Genomic DNA, 15,524 nt, shown 5'->3' on the forward strand with positions numbered 1-15,524 from the left:
GGTTCCAATGTCCCCAAAACAATTTCCAAACCGTTAGTGTGTCATTTAGACATGCAAATTATGTTAACATAACCAACAGTATTACTCATCCTGATTAAAAAAACGACGGAAATATTCCTGCTCTTTATTCCCTTTTCAATTTATTAACAATAATATCATGCAGATTCAATGTCCAATTTTTTGTGTATAGCGCCAATTCCCCTAACAGAAGTTATCTCAGGACACTTTTCAAATAGAGCAGGTCTAACCAACCGCCCTTTTTAACATTTACAGAGACCCAACAGTACCACCATGGGAGCAGTGCACTTACGACGGTGATATCCGCACGTTATACTATCGATCAAGCCTGACTGAAATTAATCATATCTAAATTACAAACATGTCTTAAGGACATAAAATCCTGGATGAGCTGCAATTTTCTGATGTTAAACTAAACAAAATCCTCCCGTACTGTGTGGCCAACAGCCTTAGAGACTCACTGTCCTACAGGAGTATAGCTACTCTAGATGGCATTTATTGGGCCTAGCCACCACCCGTCCCAGGATCTGTTGGAGTTGTATCTTTGATCAGGATTGTCATTTAATCCCACCATAAAGCAGATCTCTAGGACTGCCTTCTTTCATTTACGTAATATTACTGAAATTAGACACATCTTATCACAGACAGATGCAGGAAATAATGGTAAAAGGTAAATGGACCTGACTTGTATAGGCCCTTTCTTAGTGTTTTTCCGACCACCTCAAAGCGCTTTTCACACTAGGTGGCCACATTCTCACCCCTTCTCCACCACACATTCACTCAGTGATGGCAAAGTCCCATCGTACCAGAAACTGAACCATTTCAATCACACATTCACACACCGATGCACGGCATCCGGAGCAATTTGGGGTTAGTATCCTTGCTCAGGATACTTTCGACACGTGGCAGGAGGAGCCGGGGATGCGAACCAACAACAGTGCCGGGGGACGACACCTCCTGCCGCTCTGGAGCTACAGCCCGCCCCTGACTCCATGCACTTTGTTACTTCTAGCGCTGGGATTACTCGCAACTCTTCTGTTGTCAGGTTGCCCTAATGAAGTCATTAAAGCTCCAGATTATTCAAAGCGCTGCAGCCAGTGAGTACTCGAGCAGGAACTAGGACCAAAGAGATCCACATCTCTCTTGTTCTAGCTGCTCTGCACTGCTCCCTGTACCAAATGTTAGAATGAGATTTAAAATTCTCCTCTCACCTGATAAGCTCTGTCATGGTCAGGCCCCTTTCATTCTTAAAGCAGCTCATGAGTACCCTATTCCCCTCTAGAACACTGCGTCTCTTAGATGCAGGTTACTTGTGGTTCCGTTATGTGAGTCTCTAGAAAGTAGAAAGGAGCCCGAGCCTTCAGTTACCCAAGCTCGCCCTCCTGTGAGACCAGCTTCCGGTGTGTGGTTCGGGAGGCAGACACCTCTCCAATTTAAGAGTCAGGCTAGACTTGCCGTATTTGAGTAAGCCTGTAGGTAGTTACGGACTGGATCAGGTGAGTCCGAATCGGGTGGTACTGTTGGGTTCTGTAAATGTTATAAGGAGTTCGGTCCTAGACCTGCTCTATTTGAAAAGTGTCCTGAGATAACTTCGTTATGAATTGGCGCTATACTAAAATACAAATAAAATTGAATTGAATAGCTGCGGAAGAACAGCTGTGAGAATAAATTGTATAAAGAATGATAGAATATAGTTTTTAATAGTGTTAATTAGATTTTTAATTATGAAACATACAAATACCACCAATGTTCCCCATGTGGAGGTGCAGCATGTTTGCATACCTTATAGACATGAAGAAAGAGTATAGAGAGGTAAAGGAGGATGACGATGAGGAAGGGCAAGATGAAGACGATGGCCAGAGGGGTGAAGACCCACAGCAGGTACTCTAGAACGCTCAGATAGTCCTCCACCTGACCAAGGCCTGCCCATTCCTCCCATGCGTGAAACACACACACCTGTGGACCAAGACAAGACAGGTCAGTAGATCCACCACTTTGTCCAGACAGACATCTCAACAACTACTGGATGGAATGACATGAAACTTTGTACAGACAGTTGGGTTTGCAGGAGGATGATTCCTAATGACTTTGGTGTTCCCCTAACAGTTAAAATAGTACTAGCAGCAGGTTAATATATTTAGTTCAGAGCTGCAAACAATGTGTATTGTATATAAATTTCTATTGTATTAAATTCACAGGCAAGTTCCTGAGGTGGAACACCTGAACACTTAAACACCTAAACTAAAATCAAGGTGCACTGTTAAAAACCTAAACGTTAAATGAGAAAATATATATATTTAACTAACCATTTAAGCAGGTACACTAAACAGGCAGTACACAGAGGCCAGTTTGTATTCAGGCTCTAGGCTAAAGCTATGGCAACAGAAGCTACAGCATGAGAAATACATCACGTAACAGTCCACCGGTCAGTGTTACCATGCTGAACATCAAATACACGTACAAAAACTCCAACTACCAAATTACAGGGTAGACCATCAACGTGTTCTGCATTTAAAACCAGACTGAGGTGTTCAAATATAAATCTGTGCCAGAGGGCTCACAACTCATTCAGTTGACTGGAGGGACATGAAATGTGCAATCTCAATGTTGTGCAAACATCCCAAATTCGACTTTTAACTGTCCCAGACTTTTGCAGAGCAAATGTAAACATACAAACATTTTGAACACTATTATTATTAAGCCAAATAATCATAAACTTAATAAACAGGGACATCATTCATTTGTAAGTAAAAAACAAACAAAAAACTACAAAAGGAGGGAGAAGATCAAACAAACTACTTAAATATACAAACAAGTTATTTACATATAAGCTATAAGAACACTCCAACCCAGAGAGCCGGTGAGAAAGAGTGAGAGAGAATCCCCCACATGCCACAACAACTGACTCTAAGAGGAGAGGGAGAGATTCCGGCACTGCTGGCAGAAGAGCGGTCAGCTGCAAATACTCTAAGCAGCATGCATGTGAATGAATTACAATCTAATTTAATATATTTCTCACCTTTTCCCTGACAGTATGAATAAATTGCTAAATTTGTTGTTGGTCGAGGGTCTAGGAGGGTCTGAAAAGTCACTAAATCTAGCAAGAAAGTTGCCAAGTAGGCAATAGTAAATCTCTTTGATTGATTTTGTGTGTGTAAGAGTGTGTGTGACATAGAGCTTGTGCTGGCACCACCTAACAATTGAAATAATATATATTCAATGACACATAAAGGTAATATGTCATCTGTAATGATACATTTACTTTATCTTTGTGTAGGTGCTATTAGTATTATTGCTGGGACATCCTACATTTTGAGCACTGTAAACCATAACAAACAAAACTTGAGGGTGACATTACCAAATAAGCAGTTACTGCTTATATAAGCAGACACTTAAAGGAACATAATGTAACTTTTCTACCTCAAAATAACATTTTCATTATCGATTTATCCGTCAATAATTTTCTTGATTAATGGATTAGTTGTTTGGTCCATAAAATGTCAGGAAATGGTGAAAACTGTTGATCACATATGATTAGTTATCAAAATAGTTGGCAACTAATTTAACAGTTGACTAATTGATCAATCAGGTCACTAGAGCTGCACTTACACCACTGATCACTATCAAATTATGGATGGCACGATATCACTTTTTCATGTCCAACACATGCAACCTTGAGTATCTGCTGATGCCGATACCAATCCAATCCAATCCAGTCTTTTCCGTCTCATTAACAACTAAGCTGCTAATAATACATTTGAATAGATGCACTTTGCACATTTTAGGCTGATGGACGAATCAGATCTGATCTGATATCCAACTGATACCGGCACATTCCTGGATCAAATAACCATAGGTTCAATTGAGTAATCAACCATTTCCTTAAGTAACTAAATTAAAGTACTGCATGAACACAGACTGAGAGAATGAACAGCTGTCAGGTGGTAAATGGCAGTACTAAATGGACGAGTTCATACCAGGAGGGAGACAGTGTCCTCTGCTGCCATCAGACAGGATTGGTTCCCACTGTCTGACATCCTGCTGACAGCCACAGACTGTGGTTCAACAGCTGGTGACAGGATCAGTCAGTCGGACGGACAGACTGACAGACAACTTCAGGGGGAGGATGAGTGTGCATGGAGAGCACCTGCTGCTACATGCAGGCAAGCTGAAGCCCAAGAAAACAAAAATGTCTTCTTGTTAAACTCAAACTTTCATTTAGGTAAAGTACAGTCTGTGTGAGGAAAACACGGCTACATTTGAGGGGTTTTGTCAATAACATTTTCGAAAACAACTTGACTTTCTTAACAAGTCATGCTAAGTTAGGTTTAACGTTAGATTAAAGTGTCGATGTTTGAACAAGCTAGTCGGCATATAACTAGTCATATATGCTAACGTTATATCAAATGGCAGATATTTGTATGATTTAATGGAAACTAGTTAACCTTAGCTATAGGGTTACACTGTTAATAGGTACACCAGCGAAGAAACGTAACTATAAATGCGATAATAATAATATAATGCGATAATAAACTGAGCTAACTAACGTTAATAGAGCAGAACTAACGTTACGTTGGCTAACGTTACGCTGAACGCAGAGTGAACACAGACAACGTTACCTCAGACAGCTGTGTACAGAGCCATTTAAACACACCAACGTATATTAAACGTTACAGCAGCTCAACATACACAAACAGCTAGCTAACAACTGTCCTGTTCTTAACCCCGGAACGGTTTGAGTGCAACACCGTCCCTGGAAACCAGCGTCGTGACCACGGCACAGAGGTTCCACTCAATAGCAACAGAACTTCATTTTTGACACATACTGTTCAAAATAAAAGCGCAAAATTAGGGTGAAAAGGGTGTACTAAAATGAGCCAATTGATCCAGTGTAGTCAGATTCAGATTCAGATTCATAGTACTTTATTATCTATTACATTTGCACAAAATGGAAACTCACATACAACACAGAAATTTTATGTTACGGTAGAAACGTGAATGTAACATTTATTGACTTTTTCCCCATAATAACTAAACTAAACCCTAATAACTCAAGAAAATACTGTATAGTGGACATCTCCTCTCTCATTCTCAAAAACAGAATTTGAGAGAAATCTTTGACATTGAAATTCAGCCATATATACTGCACATTGTGTTTATTACCATTTTATTGCTCAGTTTGTTTGCGCCAATGTTTTGCACAAAAGAAACTTGGAGGAATAACTTTTATTCTGAAAATACATGGCAGGAAGTGTCATTATTGTCATTGCCAGCGGAACTGGAAATCATGCCCGCAATTAACGTCAGTGTGATGTTGAAGAGAACCAGCTTGTAACCGGTGTGTGAACGTAATGTGCTCGTGCTGCTCGCGCGTGCTTCAGAATCAGTGAGGCGATCGTCATGATGCTGGAGAGGAGCAGGGTGACGGTGGTGGCGGATATCTTCTTTAGCAAGAGGCACACATCTGCGGAGGAGGAGATCGTTCACTGTCGCTGCTCCAGAGCCTTCGTACAGTGAGCTCCTCTTACCTCTCTTAAAGTCAACTGCAGTCAGAAACCAGTGTATCTTCTGGTTCCTACAGTATGATGTTTGACACCAGAAGGATGTTTTCACTTTCATCTGCTGAAAGTGGAGAGTTTCTCTGTGCTTATTGAAAAGCTGATTTTAAGGGGCGGGCCTACCAGCAGGATTAGTGACATCATCCTGGTCCAGCATGCAACTTGTACAGTGTGATGTAGAAACCTGAAGCCACCAGTGCACATCCACTGAGAATGGACTTCACAGTGAAGTAGATGCGACTACAGTGAAATGTAGGGAACATCTTGTGTCCAGCAGCAAAACTTTAGAAAACATTTGCATTTTCAGAGATTCTGGAAGTTATAATGAGGTAGAAGGAGGAGATGACTTTTTATGTGGAAATTAGACTTTTTCTGCAACAAAAATATATCAGATATATTATTATAGATGTATATATTATTGTTTCAAGCAGACTTTTGGTGTATATGTTTTAATATATGCCTGGAGCGGATCTTTAAAGATATTGAATATAGGAATTAAGCTAGCATTATTATATGTATTATCAACAAATCCCTTAGTTTGTCTCTGAATACTTTTCGACTTCTCTACCCTGTCTGTTGCTCTCAGTCCCAAGTTCACTGGTTTCTACTGAAGACTTTAAAAACGCCCCACAATTATAGAATACATATTTACAACCAGCTTTGGGAACTGAATCACAGCTGCAAATATACATCATGAACACATACAGTATGAACAATGACATCTTGAAATCTACAGAAGGAGAGGTGCAGTGACTGAAAAAAATCACTCTCGGACAGAAGGATGTCGATCACAAACACCAGATAGCATGATCACCAAAAACAAACACTCGTCGATCACAGACAAATTATAAAAACAGAATAGAGGAATGGAAATATTGAAACACACTCTATCAGAAGTTGCGACCACAGAAGAGCTGTCGTTTTCTTTCTGGACAACTCACACAGAAGAATGACATAGTGATGACACCAGAAGAAGACAGTGTTTGGCAGCACAAGAAGATGGATGAGAGAAGGGTAATGGGAGGATTTAAACATTGTAACAGAGAGGTAATAACTCACAGTGAGTTAACGCTGCAGATGGATGAGCTGCTAGAGTGCGCGTTACCTCGACTGCGTGTTAGAAAACTGCACATGCACAAAACAAAAATGGGGGAGGGGGGAACATCATATAGGATGAAGTCAGAGAAACAGGCAGACACCATTGGACATTTCTCTGAGCCCTCTGTCTCCTTAAGCCTCCCATCACATTTCAATGCAATGAGCAGTCAAAGCTCAGAAACACAAGACTAAAAGTGAACCAGAGAGGAAATGTCACACAAACAGACTATCAGGGACATTCTGACTGCCATAGTGACAGTTAAATCAGGGAAATACTATTCAAGCCTAGATATAAGTAGGATTATACTGGAATCTAAAAACAAGCAAAATGTCACCATAAAAAAATTTATGTAACTGTTACACAAAAAGCACATTTTTACAGATAAAGGTAAAGCTGCTCTGGATACAAGAATAATGTCATGGGTGGAGTTGAAAACAAATGGCTGAATATTAAGCTAATTACCAAAAACACAGTAATGATGGGGCTCGATTACAGCAGTAAATTGTGCTGCTACGTCCATGCACGGTCAAGTCATATGATGGGAGGTCAGCAGCCTGTTGAACCAGCTGTGCATAAGTTCAAACGTTGTCTAGTTATACTATAAATTATTACTAAGTTGTTATTTATACATTACTAAAATAAAACTGGTTGCACCATGGAGGTAAGTCACAACTTAACTCTAAGTAACTAAATAAATACATGCCCCTAAGGTGGCATAAATCATAAAATGTTACAGAAAAACACTAACTGATGGTAAAACAGCAGTTTTTCTTTCACCTATCATCATTTTTCACAAATTGCAGCCATTTGGTGACACATTAACTTAAGTAGAGACCTAATTTATTGATATGATATCGTTATCAATCTACATAGCTACGATGTGCTATGATGCCAAGTGGCTCATGCCGGCCAGAAAGCTAATACACACAGTGTTATGACCTTACGTCCAAACTAGTTATGCCTGAAGTAATTGTGCTGCAACACATTTTAGTTGCTGAATTAGTTACAAACTAATTATTAGTTACTGAGCCTCTAGTGTCCACTTTACACCATAACTTAAGAGAGAACTTACACATAGCTAGTGCAACCCAGTTGCTTGGCATCGTTTGATTACAAAATTTGTATGAATACTTTGTGGCTTTATTGATAGCAAAATGGCCTGCTGTGTTTCTGTGTAGAACAGAACTTATAGATGTAGAGTTAATTTAACTGGCCGCACTTAAAGTGCAACTGGTCTCAGTTCTGGTTTAAATGGTTGGACCTTCCACTGACACTAAGACGCTCTGTTTTCCAACCCAGTTGTTCAGTAACTCTTGCATTTTACAAGAACAAGCCAAACACACATATTACCCTATAAAATGATAAACCAGGTTGATTAGAGTAGAGTCTGCTGACTGTAAAAGCCAAACCTTCGTCTTTGCTATTCAGCATTGTCAGATGAGGTAGTGACCATGCTCTCCAAAAACAGTTCTCCAGGAGTCTTTTTTGATTCCGCTCACTGAGGTTCAACTCCACCAAGATTATTTATGCCTCTAGAGCAGCACTCTATGTATACAACTGAGCCTTAACAGCAAATGCATAACAACACAGATTGTTACAGAATAGACAGTATACAGAACAGTATCTTTAATTCATTAAGAAAAGTAAAGTATTTGAAAAAAGGACAAAACAACACACATCAAATCCCAGTTGGGGCTACATTGTTAAATAACTGGGCCAATAAAGAAGTATAATATATATAAGTATCAGTTAACATCTTAATGTACACTATTATATATTGCATTGACTGGATAATCTACAATAAGTACATAATTAGCCTTGTGAATGCATACACTGAATTGCACAACAGCAAGTGCCCATTGTGGTTGCATGTCAAAAAAATAATGTGCTATCATGCTTATACTGGCTGTATAGGGTGTAAAAATATCTATCACTTCACTTTTAAGTAGTCATTTCTATTTATTTTATTAGGGACCCTGCAGAGATCTACAGCAGAGGTCATTTGGGAGAGAAAACAGCCGTCTGCCTTGTGAGGAAAAGAAGTGAAGAACAGAATGTGTGTGGGTGAGGAGATATTAACATTGCCATTCACTGGGATAACTTTGTCAACATTATGCTTTGTTTCAACAAGGGGACATCATCATCATAGAGCATGCATGATAGTATGAGTGAAAGACAGGGCTTGTTAACGCCTAAAGAGTCTACATATTTAGGCTATACGCAGAATTTAAATGCTATTAGCTACAGCTATGGATTGCTCCTGTGTATCATTATATTGAATTACTGAGTTATTCTGTGCATAGCTGTTTTGTATTTTTGATTTTCTTTTGTATTTGCATTCATAGTTTTTAGGCTAGGGTTAAGGGTTTATGCTTCAAGCAAAAAACAAATCTGGGCACTGAATAATAGGGTAGGATGGAGGGAGTTACATCTTCATTTGTGTTTTGACATACTGGTGAACTGGTCTTTAGCATGGAAGGCAAGTTAGGGTTACAACAAAGGTACACTGAATTCCCGTCTGTCTTTTCTGTGGGTGTGTGCTCTGTTCTGAATGAGAAAACTAAAAAACAGAGATTTCAGAAAGCCAGAACAAACATTAGAAGAGGTCTACTTACGCTGTGATAGAAATGTTAGCGGCTGACATGGGGCTGACCTCCTTTACCTCCTTAGCCTTCTGTAGTGCAAGCTTCTTATTGATGGCCTCCTCTTGCTCCTCTTCATCCTAGCAGGTATGTGCAAAAAACATACATACATACATACATACACACATACACGTACATACAGCAAGTACTTTTAAAGGTTGTGGCCTTTATGTAACATTATTATGACCTTTATCTGTGCAGTACAGGACACCCATCAGATTTGAGCAACCAGGAGAGTTCAGCTGACATGTGGACACTTAACAGGCATGTCGACTCGAATAAACGTCAACACAACTAAACTATTTTCAACCAGCCAATCAGATGTCTTCCCATAAATTTTCAGTTTCAATATTATATTATTATTATTATAAGTGCAGAGAACCAAAACTCTATTTGAAACAGACTTATATTAGAGACAGGCCTTTATTTCAGTTTTTACTCGTTTACCTGTGAAGAATTTACATGTTCAAAACGCTATTTCCACACACTTCCACCTGTTAATTAAGCTACTGTTAATGAAACTCAACACTTAGTGCACAGATGTTACACATTAAAAGTCTTCTGGCATAGGTGTAGACAGGAAGTCTTACAATGCATCCGTCCACACCAAGGATGATAACTATAACAACAACTATAAATATACAACAATGGCGAACAACACGTTAGGATTACTTCCAGAGTGATTTGATGAATGATATTGTGGTTTATTTAACTTATTAAAAGCTTACACAATAAAATATTAGGCTGCAAATTACACATAAAAAAGGTTGTTTATCAGTGTGGATGCTTACATTGTTATCGTTATAGTTATTACTATAGTTATTGTTCTTGGTGTGGACGGACCTTTGCTCTGCCATATAACTCTATGCTTCATTTTATTTTATTTTATTAAATTTCATTTAAATCATTTTCCTATATTCTATTTTCTGTTTTTTGATGTACTGACTGCAGTTAGTGCTGTGGGAATGTACATTATACTTTATTATTGTGAAATATTATAGTACAGGTCATTCCACTACCCCTCAGAGATGTTTTAGGAGCAACTTTTATGGGTCAAAGTCATTTAATTGATTTTCGATTCCTCCTTTTTCAAGAGTAAGATCTAATTAGCACGTCCTCACTAAGATTTGCAACCGGACAAGTTGTCCAGAAGAGAACTTAGGTAAGTTGCTCACATAGTTGAATAGCTTCTTCTTCAGTGGTGACCAATAACAACTGTTTATTGCGATGACTTACTGAAACTGGATTTACACCAGTCATACTACAAAGTGGACAGTATTATGAAAGTAGCAAACCAAGGAACCCTTATATCCTGCGAATATTCTCTGTCTTGTAGAAAAAAAAGGGATAAAAGGCCATGTGCATGTGGGATTTGATTTAAGTTAAAGGACTTTTATTTATGGTTCAGTGGGTAAGACAGTGCCACTGCTTCTATCTCTGACTGTAAACTGCTATAAAGCCAGCATATATCAGGCTATAAAGACATACTGTACCTTAGTGAGCTCCTGGGCATTTGCAAGGTTATCAACAGCAATGGCCAAGAACACGTTGAGGAGTGTGTCTGGTTATTTGTGGTCTCAGGAAAAGATCAAATGATTGATGAACACAGAATCCATACTTACAATTTCAGCTGTTCTTCAGATCAATGATAACTGATTTCACTGTGCTATTAAGCTGCCTGACAGCCACAAAGTTGAATCAATTTGGATCAATTGGGCAGGATACAGTTTCCAAAGAGAGTGAGAACAATGAAATAAATGGAGGAGAACATTCCCCTGTGAACACCCCCCTGTGATTCGATCCCATGGTACATGACTGCATTCCAGTCCTCCCCAGTTAGGATCTGCAGGAGAGACACAGGCAAGTCCAGTTCAGTGGCACAAATAGAGAAATAAGAAAAATAAAGAAACATGATGGAGTTGACCTTTACCTGGAAGACAGTGAGAATCGCTGCTGGGAATGTGTCAAAGTTGGTTGTTGGCGTTTCATCTTCAAAATTAAACCTGCAGGGAGGAACAAACAGAATGTAATCAAGCTCCACATTCACTCCTCCACCTACTGGAGGACGGAGCAGCTTATTGCCCGCTCCATTAGGCCACACACTATTCCAGCACAATATATGCCTATTACATTTGAGTCGTCTGAGTGCCTAGTCTGTGCGACCTTAAGGCTGATCTCTGAGTGTTTATTCTTCTCAAATCAAGTTGTGCTAATGCTGACATTTTGTATCTCTGTCTGTCTACTGGGACCTAATTACATCTCCCCCCAACATGAGGGATGCAGATAGAGAAGGTCAGAATGCCAGCAGAATTTGTCTTGTGCCTTCTTAAAATCCATGAGAGCTTTTTTTTTAGACTGGATCTCATTAAAACACAACCACAGAAAGTAGACAGGGAAAATTGCATGTATTTCAGGAGCCTGTGAAATATGTTTTTATTCTATTCAAATTCTGCGCTGAGTTTTTTCCCCTCTGTGATTATAATTAGGTATGTTTCTGTCCACTCTAAATGAAGTTACGATGTTACAATGACATGCAAGGTAAAATTATCATTCTTCTGGTGGCAAGTTTGTTTGTTTGTTTGTTTGTTTGTTTGTTTATTAAGATCCCCATTAGCTTCTTTGTTGTTATGAAATTCCAAATAAAAACCATCAGTCAATACAGTAATGTATTTTTCAATTCAAGCCAAGAGAGACATTCTAGAAATGTTTGTTCCTATCCCACAAAAAAGAGCTACATGTAATTTTTGGATATTACCCAGTGAAGTATTGGACCAAACTATTGAGCAATAATCCAGGTTACTCAAAACCAAAGCTTGAGTTGAGTTAAAGTGACTGGTGGCTGTTTCTGGTTAAACAAAAGGTCTACCTTTGTAGGGATCCTTTCCATAAAGCTGTCAGACACTGAGAATAACAATCTGAGCCTGTCAGCGGCAAAAACAAGCACTGTTAGTCGTACTTTAACATGTGCATTTGTCCACTAGGATTAACATTATCTTACCTTGCAGCCCTTTTCACAAATACGTTTGCATCTAACCCTGTGAATAAGGGTTTATTCCAACCAAACCAGCACTGGTGATTGTTAGAAATACGTTTTTGATGAGTTTCATATTATTTCTGCCCCTTTGTTTTGGTCTGATGCTGATGCTGATACTCTAGTGCGACGTCCAGTGGCAAGTAAATGTTGTATATATAACCTTTAAATATTAATATGTCCCACTATCTCTAGGTGCATAAAAATATTGATAGTGGCTGAGGACTGAATCATGTTGCCTCATCCATGTTTTTAGAATAAGTTTATAAGTCTAGTCAGAAATGTCAGCAGTTGGCCTGTCAGTGGGACTTTACATGTTTGGACAACAAAAAAGTGTGGCCTTCTTCAAGATAAAAAATCATGAGGTTTAGCAATCAGGTCATGACTAACATGTTGACATGTTGATCTTGGAGAAAGCTGGAGGGGTTGTATGCCTAAATACCAGAGGGTATTTATAAACGTATTCTGAAAACTATACAACCTTTGAAAGGCTTAATGCTTCCTACAGAGGGGGCATGGGCTGACTTCTGTTGCTCAATAAAAACACTCCAACAGCATTGCGGTTGGGAAACACAGATTATCAGTTAATATGGAATACATGTGACCTTGGGTAAGACTGTATATCTTTTCTGGGATTATGGACCACAATCATTGAAGTAAATTGCGTTGATTCCAAGAGTACAGACGTATGATGTCTTCAGATCTGACTGACTGAGAAGAAAGTGTACAATTTTTTATTTTGGAACTCCATCAAGAGCCCCTGGTGGTCAGCACACCCCAAAGCTGGAGCCGCTGATCAATAGCTGTGTTTTATTTCTTTACAATGAGCTGCAGGAGTAGAAACAAAGAACTCACTGGCCACCAAACAGCTGCATGCCCAGCAGAGCGAAGACCACAATGAAGAGGAAGAGCAGGAACAACAGGCTGATGATAGACTTCATAGAGTTGAGCAGGGATACCACAAGATTCCTCAAAGAGTTCCAGTACCTTCACACACAGAATATATGCAGAAATATTATGGCGTAACCAGTGTTCCCAGCACACAGGCAGACATTTCTGATGACTCACTTGGTGACTTTGAAGATCCTGAGCAGTCTCAGAGCACGCAAAACACTGATCCCAAATGAGGCCCCGGGTTTGATGGCAGCCCAGATCACCTCAAAAATACTGCCAATGATCACCTGTGAACACAGTCTGATAAATGCAGCAGGCCTCCACAGCTTTCATTATACAATCATTATATCACTCAAATACAGTAGGCTACATCACTGCAATCACTTTTTGCCATTCGAACAATAATCAAGCACATTCTGTCCCCCTGAAAGACCGGTCCTGAATCATTTTCACACAGGACGACTCACCCCAAAGTCAAAACAGTTGAATGAGGAGTGGAAGTAGTTCTGGGGTCCGAGGCCATACATTTTCATGGACATCTCTGCCAAAAACAGGCCTAGGAATACAAACTCGGCCAGGTCTGTCCAGGGACAATGAGGAAACACACAGATTAATGCCCTGGGTTAAAAAGGGCCTCCCTGCTGATTTCCACAATTCAATAGAGCTGGGCTACGGCTGCCTGTACAGCTGTGCCCACAGCAAATAAAACACAAGAAATATTCTATTATTTAAGGGAATAGCTGCTGTATCCTCGCATGATGGAGTGTGTGAGGAGTATTTGCATGTGTTTCTGCAGTTTGTCCCAAGTCCCAATCAGTGTTATCTTCTTAAGCATAGAAAATAAACAAGGATAAGAGTAGCAGTTAAATTACAGTTAAATGACCCTTCGTATGCCCCGCCCCTTTTTGCTCTGTGCTCCAATAACAGTTGAGCGAGCCTCAGTCAGAACCTGGGTCAACTTCCTCCTTTCCTGTACTGCTATGTGCTAGGCTAATCTATGTTGAAAAGACAAAACAAAATTATGAAGATTGTTAAAAGGTAAAAGCGATCTTAAGTTAGCAAATGTTGGCAAAACGAAAAACAAAACAAAAAAAAAGCTAATTTACGTCAACTGTTAGCTAGCTAGTTACATCTGATAAGTAATGTTGTTGTTAATGATTAGCTACGCTTTTGACCATCACCAAAATGTGGTTGTCTTTTCAACATAGAGAAGCATAGCATATCTAAGCACAGGAAAGGAGGAAGTTGACCGGGGTTCCAAAAGGGGCAGGACCTAGCATTAGCATTTATCGAGGTTGGTCTAAATCCAAATCCATCAAGCCTAAACTCAAGCCTCCAGCATCCCCTTCGTAGGGTTGGAGGACTAGACTAGAGACTAGAGCTAGTGCTTGCCGGGGCTTAATACCAACATGGGTATCTATTCTTTAACATTTTGTGCTGCCAGGAATTAGAAAAAGTTACTTGTGCAAATTGAGTAAAAAACAGTTTTATTTTTTTGGTATTTATTTATCTATTAGTTTTCTGTTTTGGTCATTTGGCTTTGAGTGAATAATGTATCACTGAAACATTTTGGTAATAATCACTGGACACACAATTTTCTTTCTCTCTCAGATCTTGAACAAACATTGTTGACTGATCTTGTAGTAAGGAGTTGTTTTATACTCATGTATGCATTTCCCTTTTCTTTTCTTTTCCCCCAAGGAAATATTTACCAAAGTTTATAGCTGACTATGGCCATAACAAATATAAAAACATGACAAAAAAACAAAACAAATTCACTATCTATACAACTGCTGGTACTTACATAGAGCAGAGGTAAGCCAGTCAGGCTGGTCATAGTGTACTATGGCTACACACAACGTGTTGAGGCCAACCAGACACAACACAGTCCAGTAGAAGCTCTGAGACTTGACCAGACGGCGGATGTTGAACCGAATCCTCTTCTCTTTTCTCCTGAAGTAAGACGAGCTCTTGTTCTTGCCCTTCTCGCTGCCCCGGGTGTACGGCGACCCTTGGGGGGCAGTTGGAACAAAACACACAAAATGGCAATACAGTTATCAAGTCTAAAACTGAGGTGGCCTTACCAAATCAAGACTGTGTTTGAGTGTAGTTAATTTCAATCTAAGCCTCGCTTTACATCAAGGCAAGATGATATTATTTCACTGTAGAGCAATAGACTTGAAGTTGGCACTCATCAGTACAATCCAGCCTATATTTTTTGGAGGTGAGTTCCACAGGCACAGTAAAGGCCTCCGCACACCAACCCGACGGCCAATCGTCGG

General features: G+C 39.5%; 2 protein-coding genes across 2 annotated transcripts in view; both read right to left on the reverse strand.

Annotated features, from left to right (window-relative positions):
- Positions 1-15,524, reverse strand: part of cacna1ba (calcium channel, voltage-dependent, N type, alpha 1B subunit, a) — a 129,772-nt gene that overhangs the window by 53,812 nt on the left and 60,436 nt on the right. Inside the window, exons 11-19 of the mRNA XM_035658906.1 lie at positions 15,047-15,253; positions 13,710-13,822; positions 13,417-13,529; positions 13,204-13,335; positions 11,248-11,320; positions 11,043-11,160; positions 10,811-10,878; positions 9,291-9,397; positions 6,636-6,701 (exon numbers count right to left, since the gene is read on the reverse strand). Coding sequence (XP_035514799.1) covers positions 6,636-6,701; positions 9,291-9,397; positions 10,811-10,878; positions 11,043-11,160; positions 11,248-11,320; positions 13,204-13,335; positions 13,417-13,529; positions 13,710-13,822; positions 15,047-15,253 — 997 coding nt within the window. The remainder of the gene's footprint in view (positions 1-6,635; positions 6,702-9,290; positions 9,398-10,810; positions 10,879-11,042; positions 11,161-11,247; positions 11,321-13,203; positions 13,336-13,416; positions 13,530-13,709; positions 13,823-15,046; positions 15,254-15,524) is intronic.
- Positions 1,801-4,768, reverse strand: tmem68 (transmembrane protein 68; the record flags this gene model as incomplete). Its single annotated transcript, XM_035658907.1, is given in 3 exon segments — positions 1,801-1,974; positions 3,996-4,186; positions 4,638-4,768. Coding segments are annotated over 2 exon segments (234 nt in total), but the record flags the coding sequence as incomplete, so codon positions are not given.

The sequence above is a fragment of the Morone saxatilis genome, unplaced genomic scaffold, assembly GCF_004916995.1.
Source record: "Morone saxatilis isolate NCDOM2014 unplaced genomic scaffold, NCSU_SB_2.0 Contig16, whole genome shotgun sequence".
In the NCBI taxonomy this organism is placed as follows: domain Eukaryota; kingdom Metazoa; phylum Chordata; class Actinopteri; family Moronidae; genus Morone; species Morone saxatilis.